The 23554-nt window shown below is 41.3% G+C and overlaps 1 protein-coding gene across 2 annotated transcripts in view; it reads left to right on the top strand.

Annotated features, from left to right (window-relative positions):
* The window catches only part of LOC307267059 (adenosine kinase-like), a 97494-nt gene that overhangs the window by 53441 nt on the left and 20499 nt on the right, over positions 1 to 23554 (top strand). For both annotated transcript variants that reach the window (XM_080049259.1, XM_080049260.1), the window contains exon 7: positions 16066 to 16236. In XM_080049259.1, the coding sequence (XP_079905385.1) occupies positions 16066 to 16236 (171 nt within the window). The remainder of the gene's footprint in view (positions 1 to 16065; positions 16237 to 23554) is intronic.

The following is a 23554-nucleotide window of genomic DNA, read 5'->3' as shown; positions in this document are numbered from 1 at the left end:
TGCTCCCTCGGGATATAAAACCACTACAAACACTAGGGAGATATTAATCTTCTTCCAGGAACTCATTCAAACGTTGATTTTTAAAAGGGAACAATATGATTTACTGAGCTTGTTATATTCAATGCCAAGGCGGATATCCATGTTCCTTGCAGATATAGATTAAATACATCATGCTCTGAGAGCATATTTCAAGCTGGTATCCCCGTAGTTCCCATACAACTGAATAAACATTGATTTCTGTTGGTATTGTAATGCTAGAATGATTGTTTTACATTGTGTTGATTGGCGCGGGTTTGGCAGGAATAATTGGAGGTTCTAAGCGCCGATCCGTGAGTGTAGCCTGGGGATAGGTTTGTGGAGAAACTGACACTTCAGATGCATTATGAAGCCATCACGTCTAATTTGCACAGGCCTCTTTTGTAATTTACCCCCAATTCAGAAGGAACCGTCTCCTGCTCTGCACTACAATGCACACTCTGCTCGCATTGTTCACGCTCATTGGAAGAGACACTGAGTGAATGAGTCTCGGAGCTCAAATAATGTGCGGCACTGTTCCTGTCATATTTGTTGCCGTGTAATGGCTCCTGATTTGTAGTTTCCTGCAGCGCTTCTTCTGGTTGAGCTGCTGAACGAGAGACAGTGCTGCAGCAACTGTTGTCTTTGCATCCAGCAACTTGTTTACAACCCGCTGTTGAGGCAACTGCTTGACAGATAAAGGGACCTCAAAACGTCAAACAGTCTTTGAGAGGGGGGAGGAAACCTTCTTCAGAGGAAAAGGAACTGGGGTTTTCCACATGTCGCCCAGACACTCTCTCACACACACATTGAGTTTGTCTGTGTGCATCTTTGAAGATGCAAATGTGTCAACCACATGTAACCAACCACCCAGCGAGAAGCCGAGATGCTCAACTGCCTTTCTCACGGCTCTTAAATGGCTGCCAGTGATGTTCTGCGGCTCTGCGTGTCTGTGAAGCCTGCAGTTCTTTCTCTCTTTTTTTATCAGACAGATTAGGTTTTTGTGGGATATTGAATCATTTGTGCACATTTATCACTGAGCTAAAACGTCAGTTTAACCACATTAAGTTGGAATGGAGTTAGGCTGTAAAGTTTTATGACCTTTTTTGTGTAGCAAACTGTTATTGTAAATAGTATGTGTAAGCTTTTACAGTATAATGACACACACGCCTGTTAATTGGCCATTAATGTAAACCAGAAGTTTAATCGTGTCAGTGAATGGATTTACTGCTTCAACCGTTTAGATCTATTTTGCATGACAATACAGACACGCTACCTTTTGACTTCCTCCTTAATCAAGAGAATATTTACACTTCCAACTTGCCAGCGCTCTTTGACATCTGGTGTAAGGATAAAAAGACAGCACATCATAGTTCGGCACATCCCTACAGAGGAGACATTCGTAAATTATTAATGTTTTCCCTTGCGCTGTCACCTATCACTGCGCCCAATCCCCCCTGCTCCTGCACTTTTTTTGAAATGCAAGAGTAGTAGTCCTGCAGCGAGGCAAGTCATGTCTGTGGCTCTCATTTCAATATCTGAAGTGAAAGGTCGCCATGATATATTCCGTCCTGTCGTGGTGACAGTGACTTACATGCCACCAGTTCAACGCGGTACACTTTTACGAGGCCCACCCAGCCTGTCGAGCAAACTGATAATGAATCAATCTGTGTGAAACATTTATAGTTGTCCCCCCTCCCCCTCTGGTTCCTAGTGTGAGGCCAATTAGAGCATCCGCGGTGGCCCCTGCTGTCTGAGTCAGGGAAGCCCCTTGCATTGTCATATCAATATTCCTCTGTTGATCTCCAGCTGAGGCGAGTCCGGCTGCTCTCTCTCCACACATGCTAATTTGCATTCGCCAGCGTGTGTGGGGAAGATGGCATGCTGGCTGCCTCTCTCTCTCTCTTGTTTTCTTTCTGTATTTCTGTACTATAACTATATATAGTATATATATATATTATATATATATATATATAAATATATATATATATATATATATATATAATATATAATATATAATATATATATATATATATTATATATAATATATAATATATATATATATATATATATTATATATAATATATAATATATATATATATATATATATATATATATATATATATATATATATATATATATATATATATATATATATATATATATATATATATATATATATATATATATATATATATATATATATATATATATATATATATATTTCTTGATTCATGGCATGCCAGAGAAGGGGTCCTCTGAGGATTACATGGGCTAAGCCCTTATCACTCCAGGAAATTCACTGCCTGCTTAAAAAAGTGGTAGGAGTAGGAAATCAAGGGGAAGTGTTATTCTTTTTAAGTTTCTCCCTATTCCCATAGAAAGTTATTACGGGTTTGAAAAAAGTCCTTTTTTTTGGCACTCAAGTTTTCTCGCAACTGCATTTCATATTTCACCCTCCTTTTCTTTTCTTTTTTCTTTTTTTTTACAAGCGGCTGGTGGAATTTTAGAAGTGGAAAATGTGAAGGCAGGTGCTTGAGAATGAGAGGGGGAGAGAGAGGGGGAGGCTTAGGGAGGGCTGTGCTCACTGGGAAGCGATGTTAAACATCCAGGGGAAATGTTTGTTATTCTAATGGGATACCACCATGGTAACAGCTTTTAGAGACTCCCAAGGCTTTCTGTGGAGTATATGCACGCTTTCATCAATCTCGGCTAATTTCTTTGGGGGATTAGCAAATATAATCAGTCCCTTTCTCCAAGTCGTCACCTGCTTATCAACATGAATATTATGGTGAAATTTAGCAGAACGCAGCCCTGTTGGATGTTGGGAGAAAAAAGCAATACATGGGACGATTTATATATATCGCGAATTGAAGTGAGTCACTAAATGGATTCAAAAGTCATTAGTATTCCTTTTTGTGCAGAATTACTTCCCTGATAGAATAGCTTACATTCTGCACATACTGACTTTTTTTAATCCTTACTACCGAGACCGAAGCACTTTTTCTCATATTACATCTTCAAGTTGAAAAATGTTCAGACAGAGGTAATGAATTATGTTATTTTGCAGATTTAATACCTTTTACGGAGGTTTTTAAAGGCAATGGAGTGAACTCATTTACAAGGCTTGGTGAAATAAATGAAAACCCCAAGCCTGATGAGGAAACCTCCGTGTTTAAAAGGCTCCAATAACTCGTAAGCCCCTCTCAGTTTTACACCTTTCTTCTGTCCCTCTCCAGATTTCCTTAAGTGGCTTATGTGAATCGCAATTGCCACATTGAAGCAGAGGGTATATACAGAATACATTTCTTCCCGGCCGTGACCGGCTAACAGCGCATTGAACTTGTGCGTGCGGTGATGGAGAGGTTTCACACACAGCACTGCAACGCCTGTGGGAGTATAGCCTGACCTGAAGCTAAGCCCCCCCAGCTGGAACAGCCTTCCATCAAACTCACAACACTGCTCTCTTATCTACTGGCATTTCTGTCTGATACAAAATAGCCAAGATGTGATATAGTTGGCTACATGTCATATCTGGCATTGTACTACGCTCTATATCTTGCTCCCCTTCTCTGTGAAATATAATGCTTTTAACTCACCAGCTTTTTGCCTTGGCTTTTTTTTCATCTCCATCTGTAGCAGAGACAGAGACCTGTGTGTTTGCTCGTCTTGGCCAAAGGCCAAAGGCTTTTTCTGATATAATCCCCACCATCGATCAGACTTTGTTTACTCTAACATGGTTTCTCTCCCCTCCAGCAATTAGAAGGCAACCTTCCACCTCCTGCTCCACAGACCACATTTATAGGTTTATTTTTCCCTTAAGTGGTAATTTTTCATGTTGCGGCTAGGCTCTGAGAAGTGTGGGTGTGTATTAAGTAATGGATACTCTTCAGCCAGACTGACACCTTGGATTCCAAATTTTTGTTAATGTTTCTTTGTCTTTGAAGGTGGATAATTTCTCCAGTCCAATCACTTTATTGTATTATTATTATTCACACATTTCCTGCATAGCAATCCACATCATGTGTGTTTCGTTTCGGCTGCCCCACTTACAAAGCTCAAGCACTTTGAATTTTTAGAAAAATGGATGGTGCTGCAAAAGCTGAGGACGACTCTCCTGACTGTCTGAGAGACTCTCTTCATAATAATTCAGGCAGTAGAGTGACTGGCCTTCACTGTGGACTTGGCTAAAAAGGTCTATAATCCAGATAGACAGGAGAACCGTTTGCTTTATAGGAAATATTATGATCACAAACAGAGTTTTTACAAACTTCAAAACTCCTAGTCTTGTGCTGAAATATTCATCAGGACTCAGTGACTTGAATTCAATTATTTGAGACTTATTTTCTAAGTAAGTATTAGGTTAGACTTCACTAACTCTTTTCTACCTTGTCATTTTATTTTCAGTCAAGTGTGAAATATATGCATTATATAGCTGCCTCACATATTCCCACAATGGAAGAATAAAGTACTGTCCATTACATAAATATATTACTTACTAAAAAGTAAGTTTGGAGAAAATGTGCGCTCAATTTGGATGGACCTAAACTAAATACATGGCCGACTGAACATACTCCAACCACATACTCATTCCAGCAGAAAAAGAAACATAAAAACAAAAGTACAAGAACACTTCTCTGCAGGAAACGGTAAGAAATGTAACAATACAAGACAAAAGAAAACAGAATCTGGGAAGAAATTGTTACGGCAGTACAAAGTAAAAAAAAAAGGTAAACGACCCTTGTACAAAATACAAAAAAGAAACACAGCAACACTGCTTTGTTACGAGCAAAACACACATTTTGAGCAATGCTATCCTAGTACCAGCCTGAGCCCGGGGGTATAGGACGGCTACCTTTTTTTGCCCAAGAGTTAAATGTAGATAAGCTTAACATACTTTTGTGAAACAAGTCCCTGATGTGCATTAGTCCTGCTCTTGTCCTACAGGGAGGCAATATCAAGCACCTTGCGGCTAATAAGTCTTGCATACAGAATTATCAAAGGCAAGCTGCATGCTAATGCCTCTGAACAATTTTAATTCAACATATTAACACGTTGCTTCACCCTGTTACTTGGCAGACAACCCTGACGCCTACAAGCAGCATCTGAATTCTATGATTTTTAGGTTTTGTTTGATGCTTTAAGGAAGACTCATATTTTCTGGCTGCAATAATATCCGTCTCAGCCTGAGATGCGAAGCCCTTTGTACACCGCTCCACTAATATTTGAGTGCTTTGAGAGAGGAAAGTTTAGCCCATTGGAGAGCAATAACTTTCACAAACAGAAACAGTGGCCAACTTTTTACTTGTCATTTGTTTTTAAAAATGTTCCATCGGTGTCTTCAAGTCTCGTTTTTTTTCTTCTTCTTTTGATTAGTAAGATCTTGAATTCCCTCTGGGCTATTTCCATCAGCTGTGATTAGAAGAGTAGGTAGGAAAGTACTCATCAATCAGCAGTCAATTGCAGAGGATTTTTTTTAAGTTTAAGCAGAAACTGTCCAATCTCTCAACAATAAAATACCACATCAACAAGAGTGTCTTTATACGACTTATTCTCGCATTGACAAGAGGACTAAAGTTTGTTGAGTGCACCCTTTCTGTTCTTCCTCTGTGTATGTTTTTATCATCTGGGTGCACTCAATATATTTCTCCATCTTGGCCTGAATAAATCCAGAGACTATCAAAGTTGACATCATCACAGCACCAGGAAGATAAAAACATGTGGAGTGAATAAACAAGCTCTAAAGTTTCCTAGCCTTGACGGTATTTCTTACCAGTTGTCATTTTATATAGCTGTGTCATTTTTTTTTGCATAATTCCACGGTGCATTGGCTTGGCTTGATTTGATTTAGGACCTCCACTTTCAAGGAAATTGGGCTTAGGGTATGAAAGTTCACACTTCTTGCCTGCAGGCAATTGATTTTTCTGAGCTTGATTTATTTATTATTAAATTTTTTTGCTGTAGCAATACCAGTAGGGAGTGTTAGCACCGTGTTGTGTTACTAAGGGTCTAAAGATACTTTAACCACAGAGCAAGCTCAGTGGGATTTTATAATTGTAAAGTCGGGTGGTACAAATAGAAATACTAGAATAGAATTAGTTTTAATTCGTTGATATGATTGATAAGTTGTATTATATTTGTACTATAGAAGCTGCAACGCCTCATTTAGAATAAAAATATCTCTTTCAAGAGTGTTTGGTTTTAATCATAAAGTCTGATTACCAGTAGTGAGGCATACTACTCAGTCTGTGAAAACAGTTTACAGTACAATGTCTTCTGTGGCTCTGTCGAAACTTTTTCAAAGGCTGAAAAAACAACCCTTGATGATGTCATCAGGGGTTATTTTCTCAGCTTGGGTTTTAGGACTATAAATTAAGCCTGTGTTTGCATGCGTTTTGAGTTTGAAAGTAATTGGTATTAACCAGACTTTCAGGTTTAATGCAGACACAATGTAGCATTATGGAAAGTGTAGGATCTGGGATTTTTGGAGCTTGACCTATACAAGCAACCAAAAATAAGGATATCACGACCTCCTTAGATTCTGCCTTTCTTCTTAAAATCTGTCGCACCCACGACTTTGACTGCAGTACTTGGACTACCCCTTTTAAATTTAAAATGTGAAAATCACAAGTTGTTTTGAAAGATCTCACCTTAGGAACAACCTAGGACACTTTAGAAAGACTATGTTTTCATGCATCTTTGGCAAACAATTATACGTTTGCTTTGACAATATTACTCTACTCATTTCAAATACTTATATGTGATTGAGCAACAAGTTTTCATCCGGTGGCCATCATACTATGGTTTCAATAAAACATTTTTTTAAACCTTTTATAACGTTACTTTTCAGCTAAGTGTCATTCTGTTTAGCTGGTGCTGAGCACACACAGTCAGAAGTTATTATTAGACTGAATTTAAACGTCCCCGTGTCCTCGGCTCCGAGCAGTGGGCACCGAGCTCCTGCATTGAGTTTGACAGCCTTCACACAATATTGTGCAAGGGCGCTCCCTTAGCTTCTCATGCTGGTTAAATGTAATATGGCAGATGGATAGTATTTGCAGGGAGAGCGGGGGTCTCACCCTCCCTCTCACTCTTTTTTTTTTCTTTCGCCGTCTCTTGCCAGTACCTCAGACATTTAAAGGGGGAGAAATATGTATCAAATTAACTCTTAGCAACAGGGCCTCCAAGATCCCTGCCCTTGTCTTTCCAGCAATCAGAGCTTTGTTATTTTAGTCTTTCAACCAAAACCAAACTGGATTCAATGGCTTCAGCAATTACCTGTAATTTTCCAACCTGGTGCGCTAGCTTTCACCGGAGCGACTGCGAACAGTGAAAGATTGTCTCCTCGGTTCCTCATTTCCAGCGTTTCGAGTTAAGTGCGCTAATTCATTGACATCCACATAGTGGCACATTTGGAAATGTTCACTTCCCAGCAGCAGGAATGTCCACAGAGATTTGGTTTCTGTCTGTGCACAACCTTTGGAGTCACTGAAACTAGAAACCCCTCTGCAGTGTCGACACTCCAACACGGAACCTCTGCTTTATACATCTGACCCATATATTAATACGTCCTTTCAAGCCAGTTCAGAAGAGACAACTCTGAAGCCCTAACATCTGTTTTCACATTTCAGACTTTTATCCCATTTTTCCATCGACCCCCACAAACTCCCTTTTCCATTCCCCATTCCCCTTCCTGTTCTCAAATCGTGTAAGAAAAACTACAGGAGCTCAACTCGACTCCAAAAGTGTATACATGTGTGTGTGTGTGTGTGTGTGTGTGTGTGTGTGTGTGTGTGTGTGTGTGTGTGTGTGTGTGTGTGTGTGTGTGTGTGTGTGTGTGTGTGTGTGTGTGTGTGTGTGTGTGTGTGTGTGTGTGTGTGTGTGTGTGTGTGTGTGTGTGTGTGTGTGTGTGTGTGTGTGTGTGTGTGTGTGTGTGTGTGTGTGTGTGTGTGTGTGTGTGTGTGTATGTGTGTGTGTTTTTGTGATTCGGAGTGATGTTTCCCCTTCAGAGGTACTGAAGGAGAGAGAACTGCTCGCACTAAAATGCTAATTAAGTGCAGTGTGGCAGACAAGGACACTTGAGAGTGTATGCATTAGCAAATTTTAACTCCCTGCAAACCAAACAGTTTGTTCTGGGCTAATCTCCCAATGATGGAGACTAGAACAACAGCAGGAACCGCAGAGAGTAAGTAGAAATATAGACTAGCTTAATAACATGAGGAGAGAGACAGAGAGAAGTGTGGTTTTCTTTTTCATTACCAAGATAACAGTTTTAGGAGAAGAAAGCATCTCCTCTGGCATGTTTTTATTTTTTTCAAATCTCCTCACAGAGGTAACATATGGTATCTGTAAGGGAGAGTCAGTTTGTGCTGTGCGGTGAATTATTTTTGTGGATTAGTATTGGCATTTAAATGCTCTTGGCTTTAAATCTTGTCTGTTTTAGATCTTAAGTACATTCCTTGGCATCCCGCTCTCCCGCTCAGGCTGGCCTCTTCCCCCGGCCAACACATTTTTTGAAACTGTAGAGCTTAACAAGAGAGCAAAAAGGCAGCCATTTGAAGAGACCCCGGAGCTGATCTCGAATTACTTTTAGCCAGATAAAACTCAAATCAAGCTAATTCTTCCAGTGTTGTGAAGCCAACAAACCCTTAACCTCAAGTCGGGGTTAAAAGCCCCCTTTTTTAAATTTTTCTTTTTTCCATCCATTACTTTACTGAGCGGAGGCGTCTGAGGTTAATGTAATTACGCTCTCTGATGGTCGTACAAATTGCATGCTGGTGCGTGTGACACACGCTCCCCTCAAGTGTTCTGTGGTTGGCTCTAATGTCTTGCTTAATTCACGCTCATTAAGCCGACCTTGGCCAGGTATACAGTATATGTTAAGTTATAGCCACGACCTTCTAGTTGTATCTCTATATTTCACCAGAGACCTGAAAAACATCCGGTGAAAACATCCTCCAGTTTGACGATTGGCTAATATTTAAACCAGAGAAAATGTTTTTGAAATAAATACTGCAGCAGTTAGTAAGTGATGGTCTCTGCCCAGTTGTTAAATCCGGCGTGCATGGCACATTTACGTTGCCTTAGAGATCCTGGGCTGACATGACAAGATAGCCCCCTTTTTCTCTCATCTCCAAGCGGCCTTTTATAAAAGCATGGCCCCCCCTCCCCCTGTTTCCAGTACAGTTTGGCATCCCTCCAGCCTGCCTTCAGAAGAAGTGGATGGATTCCTGGATGTCTGATAAGCTTCACTAGAACATGATTCTTAATGGGAAGAGAGGAGAAGAAGAAGAGGCAGATGCTATCGGCGCGGCTGAATTGCCTTTGCAGTCAGATCAAACGTGCTTAAAAAGTGCAGGGAATGCTGAATCACATTTTGCAGAGGTTTTTGTTACACATTTATCTTCTCTGTTGGTTTAATTGAACTTGTTTGTAAATGAAACCAACTGGCCGTTTCGACGCAAACAAAACATCATTAGCATTGTGAAAATCCCTAGTTGCTTTGTAGCTTTTTTCCCCACCACTCATTTCCCCTTTTGAAATGAAAAGCCTCAAATGAGCTCTTTTCATCCTTTTTTATAATATTTTTTTTCTCTCTCCCTCCACTCAAGGCTCCCTGCGACACCATTAATCACTTTTCTGCTTTTGTTTGTCCTCCTTCTTTCTGCTGTTTATCGAGCCATAGACTGACACAGATTCTCCAACCCTCTCATCGTGTGTGTGAAGGTCTTGTTTGTTTGTGTGTAAAACAGCGGGACCTTCAGGAATCAGGGGGTGCGGGGGGTAAAATATATCTCGCAACACTAGCGTAGCGTGCCAGAGGTGGTGTCTTGATGGCGATGGAGTCATACCGAGCTAATGAAGCTCCAAACCTCAGCTATCGATCCAACCCTCGCGATGGTGCTTCACAGAGATAAGTGAGGAGGAGAGAGCAGTGTGTGGTGTGGCCTCACGCGCGCTCTGATCTGTGTGACATCTAATTCTGTGTAATGAACCCTGTGTACCAGAGAGCATGATGGGGGATGGTGCCTATGGTAATGACAGGGATAGCATGGCCTGGGCGGCTTCTGAAAAAGCTTTGATACACTGCTGGTTACAACTCACAGGGCTTTCTCTGACAACAAGGAATTCATCACTTGAACAAATCTGCCTCGATCTACTTGAAACAAAGTCATTTAGCAAAATTGTATCCCGTGTACATTTGATTGAATACATGAAGTCCTTCTGTTACTTTAGCGTTGCTACTTTGTACTTCCTGGTTTGCATACAGTTTGTCTTTTTCTCCACTTTCTCCACTCTGTTACTTTTCTCTGCCCGCTACAAGCTCTCTCTTTTTTATACCTGTCTGTACTACATGAAGGATTCCTTTTTTCTGTTGCTCGTCAGGAAACGTTGCCAGTTGATTACTTTCGTCAAAACATTTATTATCTTTACATTTTTCAGATTCAGCCTGTTTCCATATTGTAAATCAAAAAATACTAAGTACTAGGGCCCGACCGATATGTCGGCCGGCCGATTTAATCGGCCGATTATAGCACATCTCCGAAAATCGGCAATCGGCAAAATGGCCGCCGATTTTTTGCCGATTTTTTTATTCCAGCAATCATGTTGAGTGAGATGCATTGCTGCCCCGGAGGTAGCCTTATAGCATATTAACAGCAGCAGCAGGTGTGTTGTAATACATTAGATTTATTCACACTTGACAGTTCCCCCTGACACCAATAGCAGAGTCATTGGTCATCTCTTGACTGTTAATAGTAGTTGATATTACTATGGTTATTATATAGTGCTTTATTGGAGGTCATTCAAAGACACTTTACATCAAACATATAGAAAATCATACTTATAGAAAAAGTAAACAATATACAGACAAATTAAAGATAAGGTTTGGAGTGGAGTCCGGTGTAATTATGCTTTCTTAAAGAGGTGAGTTTTGAGTTGACTTTTGAATGAGTTTATTTAGTCTGAGAGGCTGATGTTTGGTGGGAGGGTGTTCCAGAGGGTTGGGTGCAGTCACATAAAATGCTTAATATCTGAGTTTAAAAATGCGTCATGTCACCTTAGACATATTTGTAACACTTTATTTTTTTAGATAATGCATATCTCAATAAATAAAAAGTTCCTGTACACCTATTGACAGTAACAAGTATTTATGTATATTTAAGGTTTCAAAAAAGTAATTTTTTTCAATATATATTTATGGGATTAAAAAAAGAAATCGTCCGATTTAATCATTATCGTAATTTTTCTCAGAAAATAATCGGCATCGGCACCCAAAAATCCATATCGGTCGGGCCCTACTATGTAGTATGTACAGATCTTAAAATGCATTTCCGGCATGTTTTTAAGAATAGTATTTTTTGTAAAATTTTTCTAACCCCAAATCAGGTAACAACCTAGAATGAATCCTTCTGTAATACCCTTCAGAATTGTATTCATACAAGTGTGAAAGTAGACCTGAAATAGACAAAAATCTCAAAATCGACTGGTGCTTGAAAAAACAATGTTTTTACCTGCCATGTCTCGCCATAAGGGTTATGAAAGAAGCTTTTCCTTACCTGAATTGAAATCTGACGGTATGGTCACATTAGCCCTCCCTCCATTGAAACTCATTTGAAATAATGAAACAACATTGAAATATAAATTGAGCAACAGGTTTACAAACTATGAACGGTGTATCAGTGCAATAATGTTGTTTGTCGGCTAGTAGCATGACCATGCACATGGTGAAACCACATAGCTAGAATAATGACCTTTATTTTCAACTACAGGGTTTTCATTGGCTAACAGAGGCCAAGAGTTGAACAAAGAATAACTACTACAGCCCATGAGTCTGGTCGAGCTGGCCAGATATCACACTAAAACAGGGAATGCACGCTTGAAATCGTCAGTCGCACTGGCTTCAATTGAAGTGAAGGGGAGCATATGAAATATTCAGAAACAATTTCAGACAGAAAATAGCCCAGCGTTAAAGAAATGCAAGGGGCTGCTTTGGTGTTGCTAATGGTCGACATGTAACATGGACAACAAATTTCTTGACTCTCGACGGTCAAAAAAGTAAACGGTGATGTGTACATTCGCATGTATTTGACGGTCCAATGCAGTGCGTTGCTGGATGACTTTGCATTACTTTATGTAATTTATTTTATGAAAGTTCAGCCAACAGCACCCTCGTTTTGCAAATGCAGTGCTTTCATTTAAATGAGTGAGGAGGCTGTAGATAATGAAGCTGTTATAATATTGTTTTGATCACAGCTTTAAACATGCATTAAATTATTGGGGTCACTTAGATGTAAACACCGCTGTTATATTCTCACTTTTTAAAGGGGTTACAGCTACTTACACATTCCGCAAACATGGAGCAAAATTTGTATTTATTTGGCGACTGGCAAATGGAAGTCCAATGATAATTTTCCTTTTTGTTTTCCATTTGGTGTCCTCAAGTCCACCTCCAGTCCTGAGGGAAATATCTAGCTCTTTAGTTGCTAAATGCTTCACTGTGTCTGTCAGCCGTTTGGTGCTAGGCAGGTAGTGTACATTGGGATTATCAGAGCTTTCTCACAGCTGCCTCATCCGTCTGGAAGGAGCTCTGATGAGAGCAGCCACACTGAAGCAAAACAAGTCAAGTTTTGTGTTGTAAAGCCAAAACCCTGAGATGAAAAAAGCTAAAAATGTACATAGAGCTGAAAGGGACTGAAGAGTTGGGTGATAATTCTCTGCGGGGTTCACTAGGATCGACGTCTCTTACATTAAAAACAGTAATTTCACCCATTTTTAATAAAATATATTAATGAGGGCAAATGCAAGGATAGAGGGTCTTCAGAATGTAAACCCCTTTGAGAGAAACTTGTGATTTCTGGCTGTATAAATAAACTTGAGTACTATTGCCGTGGCCATAATTACTCTTTTCCCTAAAGTGGTTTGAATTCTCTCCATCATACCCGAGTAATAGGAAGTGTCAAACAAAATCTTCATGACACAGTGCTTTGAGCACTCCCCCGCCCTTTATCCCTGCAGAATTAAAATAGACCTGAGAAAAAAAAAGCCTTTCCTTTTTCCGTGACCACCTCTGCTACTGGTGCAAATGAAAATGCCCTTCCCAAAATAGATCATTTTTACCCTTCAGATGTCCACTTTTATTTTAAGCCCAGTGACACTATGCCATCCATCACACCCATGCGTTTCAGATGTGAGCACCCTCCGGGGAAAGACTGATACAATGCAAGGGAAAGTGTGATAGTGTGCTGCTGCTGTAGAGTTAGGGACCGCTATGGTTAGATTACCACTAATTTCATCCCAGAGTAGCATTTAGACATTTTTCTTTGTCAAATAAAGTGGAAGTCATTCCTCCTTCTCCTTGAAAATGGGTGCTCTGCCGTTCCAACTCCTTCCCTCAAATTACCACTTGACACGGCCAAACATCGCTCTGCATTATTGTCTGCCAGGAAAGAAAGAATTTCTGAATGCTTTTATTGAATGTTTTGGCTGGCTGGAAATTGTACGAAGTCTACCCAGAGCTTTGATCATCTTGACCTGGAAAGGCGATAGTCAACCCCACTTCACAGGGCTTTCTGACACCTGGGAAACTGGATCTGGTATTCTTGATACATGATCCGCACCGCAGCACTAAAGACTTAACTTCTCCTGTTTCGTAGACGGCAGTAGACTACCGATGGGAACTGGAATTTCACATGGCTCAGACTGAGGCTTTTTTTCCCTTTCTCCCTCCCACAAGCCACTGGAGTCACAACATTTAGCCTGGTGGAAAAAATGGCCCGAATGATTTTTATGAACGAGATTCCTGCAGCATTACTTCGACGCACACAAAAGAGTTTTTATTTGGAGGTCGGATTTTAAAGCTATAGTGCGTAACTTTTACATATAAACGAATGACGGTTACATTCAAGCCATTGCCAAATGAGTTGACACAAAATTGATTAAGCCTATTGGCTCTACAAAACGGTCTCTGTATTTCTCAGTATGGCCACGTTTACAAACTGGTGTCACCCCCTGACATTGGCACAGGAGCTCAGAAAACCCCCAAGAAGCGCCAAAGAAATATTTTAGTTGTTGATTCTACTGCTAAGAAAAAACCTGGACGTACAGCAAAATGTTTAAACTCCATGTGCGATCACCGAACGCTTACCTAATGTAGATGTGCTGACAGTGTTGTTGTAATTACTCACCATTCCTCACGGGGGCGACAGAAGTTTACTTTATATTAAGTTATTTTTCACTATTGCTTTAAATGTTTGTGCATCAAATCTGCTGAAGAAAGACGGATGTTGTGAATCTATACATTTAAGACACATATCATAGACTTTAAAGACGTGTCAAGATCTGGTTGGCAGCCACTTCCTGGGAAAAACCCAGATTTTCACTGATGTAGAGTTTGACAGATGATTATGTAATTTGCGGTGCCTGTTTTTGCACGTTTTCGTTTATTTTAGGATTCTGAAACCATTCGCACTGCAACGTGTCATCCCTTGGCCTGGAAACTGTGTCTTTCTCAGATCAGTAAATGAGTCACGTCAAATTATAATGGACTTGGAAATTAAGTGTTAGAGTATCTAGGAAGAGTATCTTTTGGTATTACAATTGACTTTCCATGCAATTTTCATGTGATGGCAGTGGCGGCAGTGGTGAGGTTAGAAGTAAATTACACAGAGCCAGTGTGTGATTAGAGAAGCCTTGCCATGGCTTTTAAAGTTCACCGCCCCTCCAGGATATTTGATCGAGCCGCCCGGCCCTTTGATCAGTGTTAACATAACTGTAACCGTGACAGTTTATTTTCAACTACCAAAAGAAAAAAGACCATTTGTGTCAGAAAACAATCTCCCCTTCCTCTTGACACGTTGGCACACCGCAAAAGAAAAATGTCAGGGTCAGTAATGGGCCATTAGCCCAGAGTGAGTTCCTTTTGTGCTCCCAGATCCATTTAGAACACCTTTTTAGTCTTCAACAGATGGCACCGTGACATAGCAACCACCGGCCCTGACCTGAGCATTAACTTAATGACATTTCCCAAAAAACTTAAGACATGCCGCATGCACCCACAGAGGACCAAGAATGTCTGCCCAGGGAGTGAATGACACCATGAATGTGTAATGAAGAATTCACCTGCTTAGCACGGCTGTATTGTAATGCCTTGTAAGTTGATTGACTACACAGTCACCCTCTATTCATCGGTATTATACCCTTTTCTTTTTCATAGAGGTCGCTCCACCGTTGCTGCAAATGTCATAGTGCTTTAATGAGAACTGCACCATAGCCCACAATAGAAGCTTTTCATCCAGATTAAATGTATCACTGTACTGAAACTTTCCTTTCCTCTCTCTCCCCCCCCCCCCCACCTCAGTTTGCCCCTATTGTGACACAGTGGTTTTACAGAGCAGCTTGTTGCTGAAAAACAAGGTTAAGAAGATCAGTATCAAAGGAGGAGTGTTTTGTGTGGCTTGCAGGAGAGTCTCGCTTCAGGTTTCCACCTGAAACACAAAGGTGTTTTCTTACCTGATTTGTATTCATTCACACAATGAGTGGACCTGCCTCTCTTGTTTCCAAGTAAGGAGAGTCCAGACGAGACTTTTGTTCCCCCTATCATCGGATACGTGCATGTTGCTTCCTCCAGTACTAGCCTTGGAGCCCAGCCACAGGCTTTGTCCTGGATGGATTTTTCCCCCTACCCTTTTTCCTCTTCTTTGTTGCTCTGTGTATGTTCTAAGAAAACCATTTCAGATAAATGTTTCAGCACGACCGCTGTTTTTTTCTTCTTCTTCTTCTTCTTTTGGCTCCTGTGTTATTTCAATAGTACCAAGTCTTGTCCCCCTAAAATTGCCATGTCAGAATCCAGAACCCACAAATTAGCAGTTTAAAGTGTTACAGTCCATAGGAGCCCTGTAGTTCAGTATGTTCTGCCACATGTGCTGTCAAAACAGACATAATGCTGCCTGTGCAGAGGCACCGTACATATTCATTTGTCTGATTCACTAAATTGGGGTCAATCCAAACTGCTGAAAAACATGATGTGAGTAAATGTTATTCTGTTTTCAGGGCTTTTTCCTGACTGTGTCCCCGGAGTCAATTCTGAAGGTGGCGAAACATGCTTCAGCTAACAACAAAATCTTCTGCATGAACCTCTCAGCACCTTTCATCAGCCAGTTCTTTAAAGGGCCCTTGATGGAGGTCATGCCTTACGTCGACATCTTGTTTGGCAACGAGACGGTAAGTGATACGAGGCATGTGTTCACGCCTCCTTAAAAAAGATAATCTGTTCACCAACACAGTGTTTTGATGAATGTATTAATTTGGTGTTTTGTGGGTTTTTATGTGTATGCTTATATTTATCCCACCAAAGGAAGTTATATTTATAGTCCTGTTTGTAGTGTCTTGCTTTTTAGTCATTTAGTAGGACCGCTCAAAAACCTGTTTCATTGAATTTTTATATTTACTAGGGATTGTCTAGATATCTCAACATTGATTGGCTGGATTACCATTCAATGTTTTGATACACATTCATGGTCCTCAGATGATGAATCCTAATGACTTCGGACTTGTTTCCCTTGGTGCCACCATGAGCATTACATTTGTGTTTTTGGCTGAAAAGTCCCCACAATTATTGGATGGATTGCCATGAAATGTGTTACAGTTTATTTGTGATTCCTTTTTATTTTATCTGGTGCCTTAATTGGGTTGAATTTGTGTTCAAATACCTGCAAAATGAATGATGATGTACTTTGTGTTTTTTAGTAAATGTTGTCACGCTAACAAGCTAAACTTAGATAGTGAACATGTTACTTAATATGTTAATATGTTAACATTAGCATTTAGCTAAAAAGCCCTGCTGCTGATAAGTACAGCCTCACTGAGATACAAGCATGGCAGATGTTTTAGTGTAGTTTTTTTAATCAGATCTAACACATTTTACACATTTGAAGGAGCCTAGCGAAAACTATTAATTTGATATTAACTGACCACCAAGGTGCCACTATTGATAAACGTAAATGGCCAATTTTTCAGTGGTAAATGGTCAAAAGTATGTTTGTTACTTAAGCTGAATGTATCCTAGAACAGGGCTTAATATTCCCTTCAAAATCAAGGCTGCTATCAGCCAATCATAATTTTATGTTTGTGTGAGATGCCGCAACTAGTGGAACAGAAAATATTTCTTAATATTTTCCCTTATTAATACGGCAAATTCAAAGGGATTGGGTCTTGATGACTGTATATTATTTGCTCTGTGAATACTTGATAGTTTAACACAGTCCCCTCTCACCGGCCTATTTAAATCTAAATGAAAATGCCATGCCGTCTGTTACCTTCCACTCATTGCTCTCATTTCTCCTCAGTATACATTTAACTTCTCACTTATCACTGCCACATAAAGAGAATGAATAGGAATTAGCACAGCAATCGTTCATCTCAATCACGTCACCATTTCATGCAGGTTGATCCATTGATTTTTCTCTGGAAGTGAGTGGCTGGTTGGAGGTCAAGCTGTGGTCACAGACCGTGGTGCTTCTGGAAAGTATCCTCTAACAGGCCAGCTGAGCTTGACTTATAGCCACCGCGCCTGACAAACTCTACCTTTTTTTGGGGGGTGGGGGAAGGAGAGATTACTGGACTGAACTTGCCTCCCCACTGCTAAAGCTACTAAACAGAGCCCAGTCTTCTGGTTTTGAGATGGAGTCCACAGATCGGCACACTCCAAAAAAACCACTCCGCGTTTGAGGATTTATTGCTGTTGCTGACTGGCTTTTTTCCTCTTTTCTTTCCTGTCCCAACATAGGACCTCCCTTTTACATATGCATCTCTTGCTCACTCCCTAATTGCCGTGAGGAACGATTCTGTCTCCTAAACCACGGTGTACATTTTTGCAAGCGTTATGTATTTTTGGCTAGGGTGGTTCTACTGCAACTGTTTGCTTAAGAAGTTTGCTCACACCTCCAGTCATTACAGTTTTAATGACTCCGGATAATTGCAATTCATGTTTGCTGAAGGAGATTATCTTTTTGGAGTCTCTGTCGGGGCCTGCTCTCTGGATTCGGAGCCTGCTACGGCAGCCAAAACAAGAGATTCAGTTGGGGAAACAGAGCAGATATTCACTCACTGCTCAGCTGCCTCAAGCCGTGAGGTCTTCCAGGGTCTATATAGGACTAATGCCTGTCCAGAGTGTTTTGACTCCTTTTGGCCCTTCCTCTGTGTTGGCTGCTGGGAGGGGAGGGAGTGGGTAAACGACTGCTCATATACAGTGGAGCCCCAGACCTCCCATTGTGCTCAAGCCAGACAAGGTTGGCGGTCATGCAGTGGTGCATGGTGAGTGACAGGCAACAGGGGCTGCCTCGCCCACACTCCCTCATCCAGCCCCCCCAACCCCTCTGGCCGTCCTCTCACCCCAACTTCCAACCCCCAAAGTGATGGATCAGCCTCAGCCCTCTACAGTGCTTTCATAACAAGTCAGTGACAGTCAGGATCATGCAGACTGACTGCTGTAGCCTTGCAGAATGTGCCATAAGGGAAGGCTAATGTGTCTGCCTCGCTCTGCCTCCCTCTCCCACACTTAACTGAGTCACGATACAAAATTATGCACTCTTTGGGGAATATGCTTTAAAGCAGCTGTAAGAACTTGTGTTCTTAAAGTGACTAATAATAATTTCAGGCAATATTGAAGTTTTTTCAGAATGGAGTGCTGCATCATTTTGTCCTGACTGGGATTTTTTATTTCAGTCACATCATGACAGTTCCCTTTTTTTCCTTTTTGATCGTTTGAAAACTCCAAAACAGACGTGCAAACCCAACGACTCCAAAAAATGTCAATAGCCTCTCTTTCTTCTCTTGTTTTTTTGCCTGCTTCTGATGTCGAAATGTGTCTGTGTTTCCGACCAAGGCCTACCCTCAGTAATTCTGCTGTAACTCGATCCTGCTAGTACTTGTTTGAAACCTGGCATCGGCAGGCCCTCCCTGGCCTATCGGCAGCCCTCGCACTTATATAACAGTCTCCCATCCATCCTGTAATTACTGCCTTTTTGGGGCATAGTGTAGTGTCTGTTCCTTCACTGATGGGGGGGTGGCTGGTGACGCCATCTCTGCGTTGCTAGGGCTCTCTGAGATGGTGCCGACGGAGGCACATAGACATCAGACGCCACTTCACTTAATTGGCAAACATGTCGTTTGATAACCTGGGAACAGCACAGGCCTAATTGAGTCCTCCTGTGCTGTCCTCCTCTTGACTACCTGACATGGAACCCAGGGCATTACATTTCCCTCCATTTAATGGCCACAGTTAATTAGGCCCGAATGAGGGAATCATTACCGCATAACCACATGCCAGTGGATTTGCCGATAAAATTAGCCACAATTTGCTTTTGCTATTCGAGCATAAGAGATAAACCGCACAATGGGGGTGCAGGAGAAAGGATTGGACCATTACTGGCCGATTTGTATTGTGGAATTTTTCTACATATCATAGACAAATGGAACGATTAATCAAGAATGAATGAATCACCCTGACTGATTCTTTCTTCAGGCCAGGATTCATGGCTTTCTCAATTGAGATAATTTCATGAGCTCAGGCTCCTTTCTCTCTCTCTCTCTCTGCAAATGGTTTAAAAATGTGCTTCCTTAATAAAACGGTATCGCAGATGAGGAGCTTAGTTTTTTTAGCCCCACAGTCAATACCCAACAACCTCCTCGCTCCCTTGCTATTTACATTATATACCACCCCCATACAGGAGCGCTTCATGCCTCCCATCGCAGTCCAATGCGTTCAGCAGCTCTACACTCGCAGGGAGCTTATTTTTTATGGGTCCCAGCCCCGTCTTCTAAAAACGAGAGACAGCCATTGTAATTGAATACTCAATAGGTGAGCCATTTAACAAAAGTGGAAATGGCGTTCGGCTATGTATTAATGTGTTTCGCTGAGGCAAAAGGAGCCATCATCATTTCAATGTTCAAGCTGTTTTAAAAGAGCATTTAGCCTGCCATCTCTCCAGGCCATGAGAACAAAATGACACAGATTTCTTCCTCCTCTGTACTTTAATGTGAATGTTCCTCGCCTAATATTTTGTACGGTTATCTCGCTTATTTTCCCTTCCGTCCTTCAGCACCTCTCCCTGATCTAGGTGGAGGGATACAAGCAGCTCTACAGAAGGTTACTGTCATGAAAAGCCCCTCAGGCGTTTTTGGCTCTCAGCCCTATTTTTCTCCATCTGCATGCAGTGTGTGTGGGGCGGTGGGGGCTCTAATGATTTTTCCAGGACAGGCTGAAGTGGGTGTACAAGTGTGTATATATATATGTGTGTGTTTGTGTGTATGGAAAAAAGAAAAAGGCAGGCGGAAGGAGATACATGGGCAATGTGGCGTCATTTCTTAACATCTCTCTGGATTCGTCATTTGTCTTTTTTTTTTTTTTTTTTTTTTTTTTTTTATAGATTGCTCTGAATCCTTATCGCTGTGGCGGGCCCCGTGGCTGTTTATCCCCTCTGTGACGTGGAAGTGCGTGCTTTCTGCTGTCGGTGTGTGTGGATGATGGCAGGTTCACTGAGGGGCCCTTAGGGTATGAGGGGTGTTCAAAAAGGGGGGAGAAAAAATAAAGAATAGGAGAAAGAATTTCCCCTTGACGGCTCACCCACAGTGGACTCAATATGTACTTCTCAACAGTAGCTTGGGGAAAATATCCCGTCTCCCTGCCTTAAACAAAGAGATGTGAGAGCCAGATTAGCGTATTACCGAAACAGCTTTCCTTTTAGCTCTTCTCTCTCTCTCTCCCTCATGTCAGAGCTGTCTGCAGAGAACAGGGAAGAACATGAGACATTAACCTCCATGTGTTTATTCACAAGGCCCCCACAGGCCAACTGGGAGGATGAACACAGAACCATCGTGAAAGCTAGCGAGGGGGAATGATCACAATGTGTCATTGCAGTAAAAAGACATGGAACTATTAGCGGCTGCTCTCCTTTGTGTCTTTCACAACTGAGTTTTAATTGAATGTGCTATTTCTGTGATGAGTCACATGCCTTTCCGTTCAGCGCCAGAGTGCATTGACCTTCAGTGTGACGTACAGTCAGTAAGTTGTATGATGAGTCATAGCCCACATGAGCTGAGATGATTTGATAAATGCAAAAGCTACCTTCTTTTATTTTGATAGTGTTATTGCTAAACACTAGATCCCTAGTTCCCAACCCTTGGACCAGCACCCCCAAGCTGCAAAAAAAACTGAAAAACTGAAGATAAGAACTAAAATGAAATTTCTGCTACATAATTGTATATTTTGCTAACTTTTAACTCATAGACATATGACAACCATTAAGAAGGAGTCAACATTGCTCAGCTTCAAAGCGAAGCGAATTTTGATCTTTTTGAATTTCCAAAATTGTCTTGACGTGGTAGCTTTGATTACATCATTGGTTCCTAACTGGTGTAGCCTCCACATTTTCCGTTAGACATCAGGTCACAGCCCACCCATATACCTCATAGACCCACTTAACACCTGTTTGCTTCATTTCCATTCATCCATTTTGCCTAACAGTGAATCAAAACCCACTTTCTTCAGTTTTTCCCCTGTATTGCCCTTCAATGTAATTTCACTAAATAAAATGAAAAATCCTTATACAGCTACTACTAAAATACTACTGCAACTGGGGCTCAATGAAATAAGAAGCATTGCTGCTAAGAGGAGCAATTAGGGCTTCAAACCACCGTTTAGAAAATGTTTCAAACATCTCAATTGCAGTTTTAGCTTTCACTGCTAAAATGTAGTCAAACAGATAGTAAAAAGTCATAGAGTCGACAAAATGACTTACTAATATCAGTTATGCAGCAATCCCTGCCTTAAGTGTGCTCAAACATTGGCTCACATCTGCAACTCTATTGGTTATCCCCAGGTGAGGCTGAAGTAGCAAAATAGTACTAAATTGAGCAAAGGTGCATTTCATTGCTTAGTAACTGAATTTTCCTTTTGAAAGAGAATGCTTGCATTATTTAATCTTCCAATAGTTACAGTCTCAACAGGTCACAAACCAAAAAGGTTTGGAATTACTGTACTAGAACAAATAAAGTGGCACTACAAGACACTACAATACTGGAACTATTGCAACTAAACCATCAGCCTTTCCCTGGGTGCACACAGGCGAGAGAGGAATCAGTACATAGGAAGAAAGATCTCTCCAACATTCCTCTGTTTTTCCTGGCCCGTCTGTTTGCGAGTCATGGTACTTTGGGAGCCAGCATGGCTCCACCAGAGGAGTCCGACTAACCACTGTAATTGTGCCGCTCTGAAGACCGCCTTCCTCAACTCTGGGATTGAACCATGAAATATTTGAAAATGCCGGGGTTAAGAGAGGGGGGTATTTGGCAGTGCAACGTGAAATGTGAGACCATAGAGCATCTTTAACAGGGAGGCGGATAGAAAGCCAGCCAGCCTGCCTGCCAGTCGGGATGCTAGGGCACACGGTGGAGTCCTCTGAAGGAGAATAATTATGGATGTAAGAGGAGATATTGCGCTGGGAGCAGATCAATAGTGCCCACGTTCTGCTGAGGCGCTGAGGCCAGTATATTTCTGTCACAGCAGGAGGGAGCGCAGGATATCTGCTTGTTGCTGGAGGGACTCAGAAGTTTGAACACCAGTGGTGGTTCCCAGATAGCCTTACAACTCGCATGCCTGTCCTCCCCCCAAATCACTGCTGCCTGGAGTTTGGCTGTATTGCTTTCCCCCCACATCCAATCCTCTTATCCACACAGAGTTGGCGGGAGGACTGGCCTTTGTCTGCTCATGATTGTATTCCCACAGTCCAGGCTATATAGTCATGTTTTCCAGTGTCGCTTGGAGGACACCCCTATTCTCCTCATGGTTGGAACATTCTGGATGAGAAAATGACAGACACATAATCAACAAACATAATCTACCCACCTGTAATTCTAAATTAATGTGCTTCATGCTATGTATAATGACACCTTAGGGCTTATTTTAGAAATGTCACTTATCTCAATCTGTCCATTGCTTTCACTTGAACTAAATTAAACGATTGTCTTACTAATATATTGTGGGCTTTTTGTCATGTTGTATCATGCCAAGTGTTTCCATATTAAGGAGCCATGTGGTTATTTCACTCTCCCTGCAACATCTATAACAATCAATTATTTTGCCTCCTTGTTGAAGGGCCCCTGCCATCGATGCAGCTTTTCATCAAATGGCCATCTTAAACCAAATCAACAGACACTTTGGACATCATCTAAATTTCTGTATCTCGGCCAATTCATTCATACAAAGCTCTCATGTCTCTAGTGCACACAAATGGTTTGAATTATTCTGCAAGCTTTTTTTCCCCTCCCTGGGATTTTCATTGTCTGAAGCATGCAAGTCCCTCCAGAGCAGATCTTTGTTTCTCATTAGGGGGTAAATAGAGCCGGCCAACTGCTTGTATGTTTATTATACACGGGAGGTCATGGTCACTGTTTTCAACAGTTTGCTGCGGGAAAAAAGCAGTTTGCTTTTCTCGACCTTTGTTTTCAACGCCTGCAACCAAATGTCTGCTGGATTTATTGG

Source organism: Ammodytes marinus (genome assembly GCF_949987685.1).
Source record: "Ammodytes marinus genome assembly, chromosome: 20".
Lineage (NCBI taxonomy): Eukaryota > Metazoa > Chordata > Actinopteri > Uranoscopiformes > Ammodytidae > Ammodytes > Ammodytes marinus.
The sequence above is the reverse complement of the archived record's forward strand: the minus strand, read 5'-3'. Positions and strand labels throughout refer to the sequence as shown.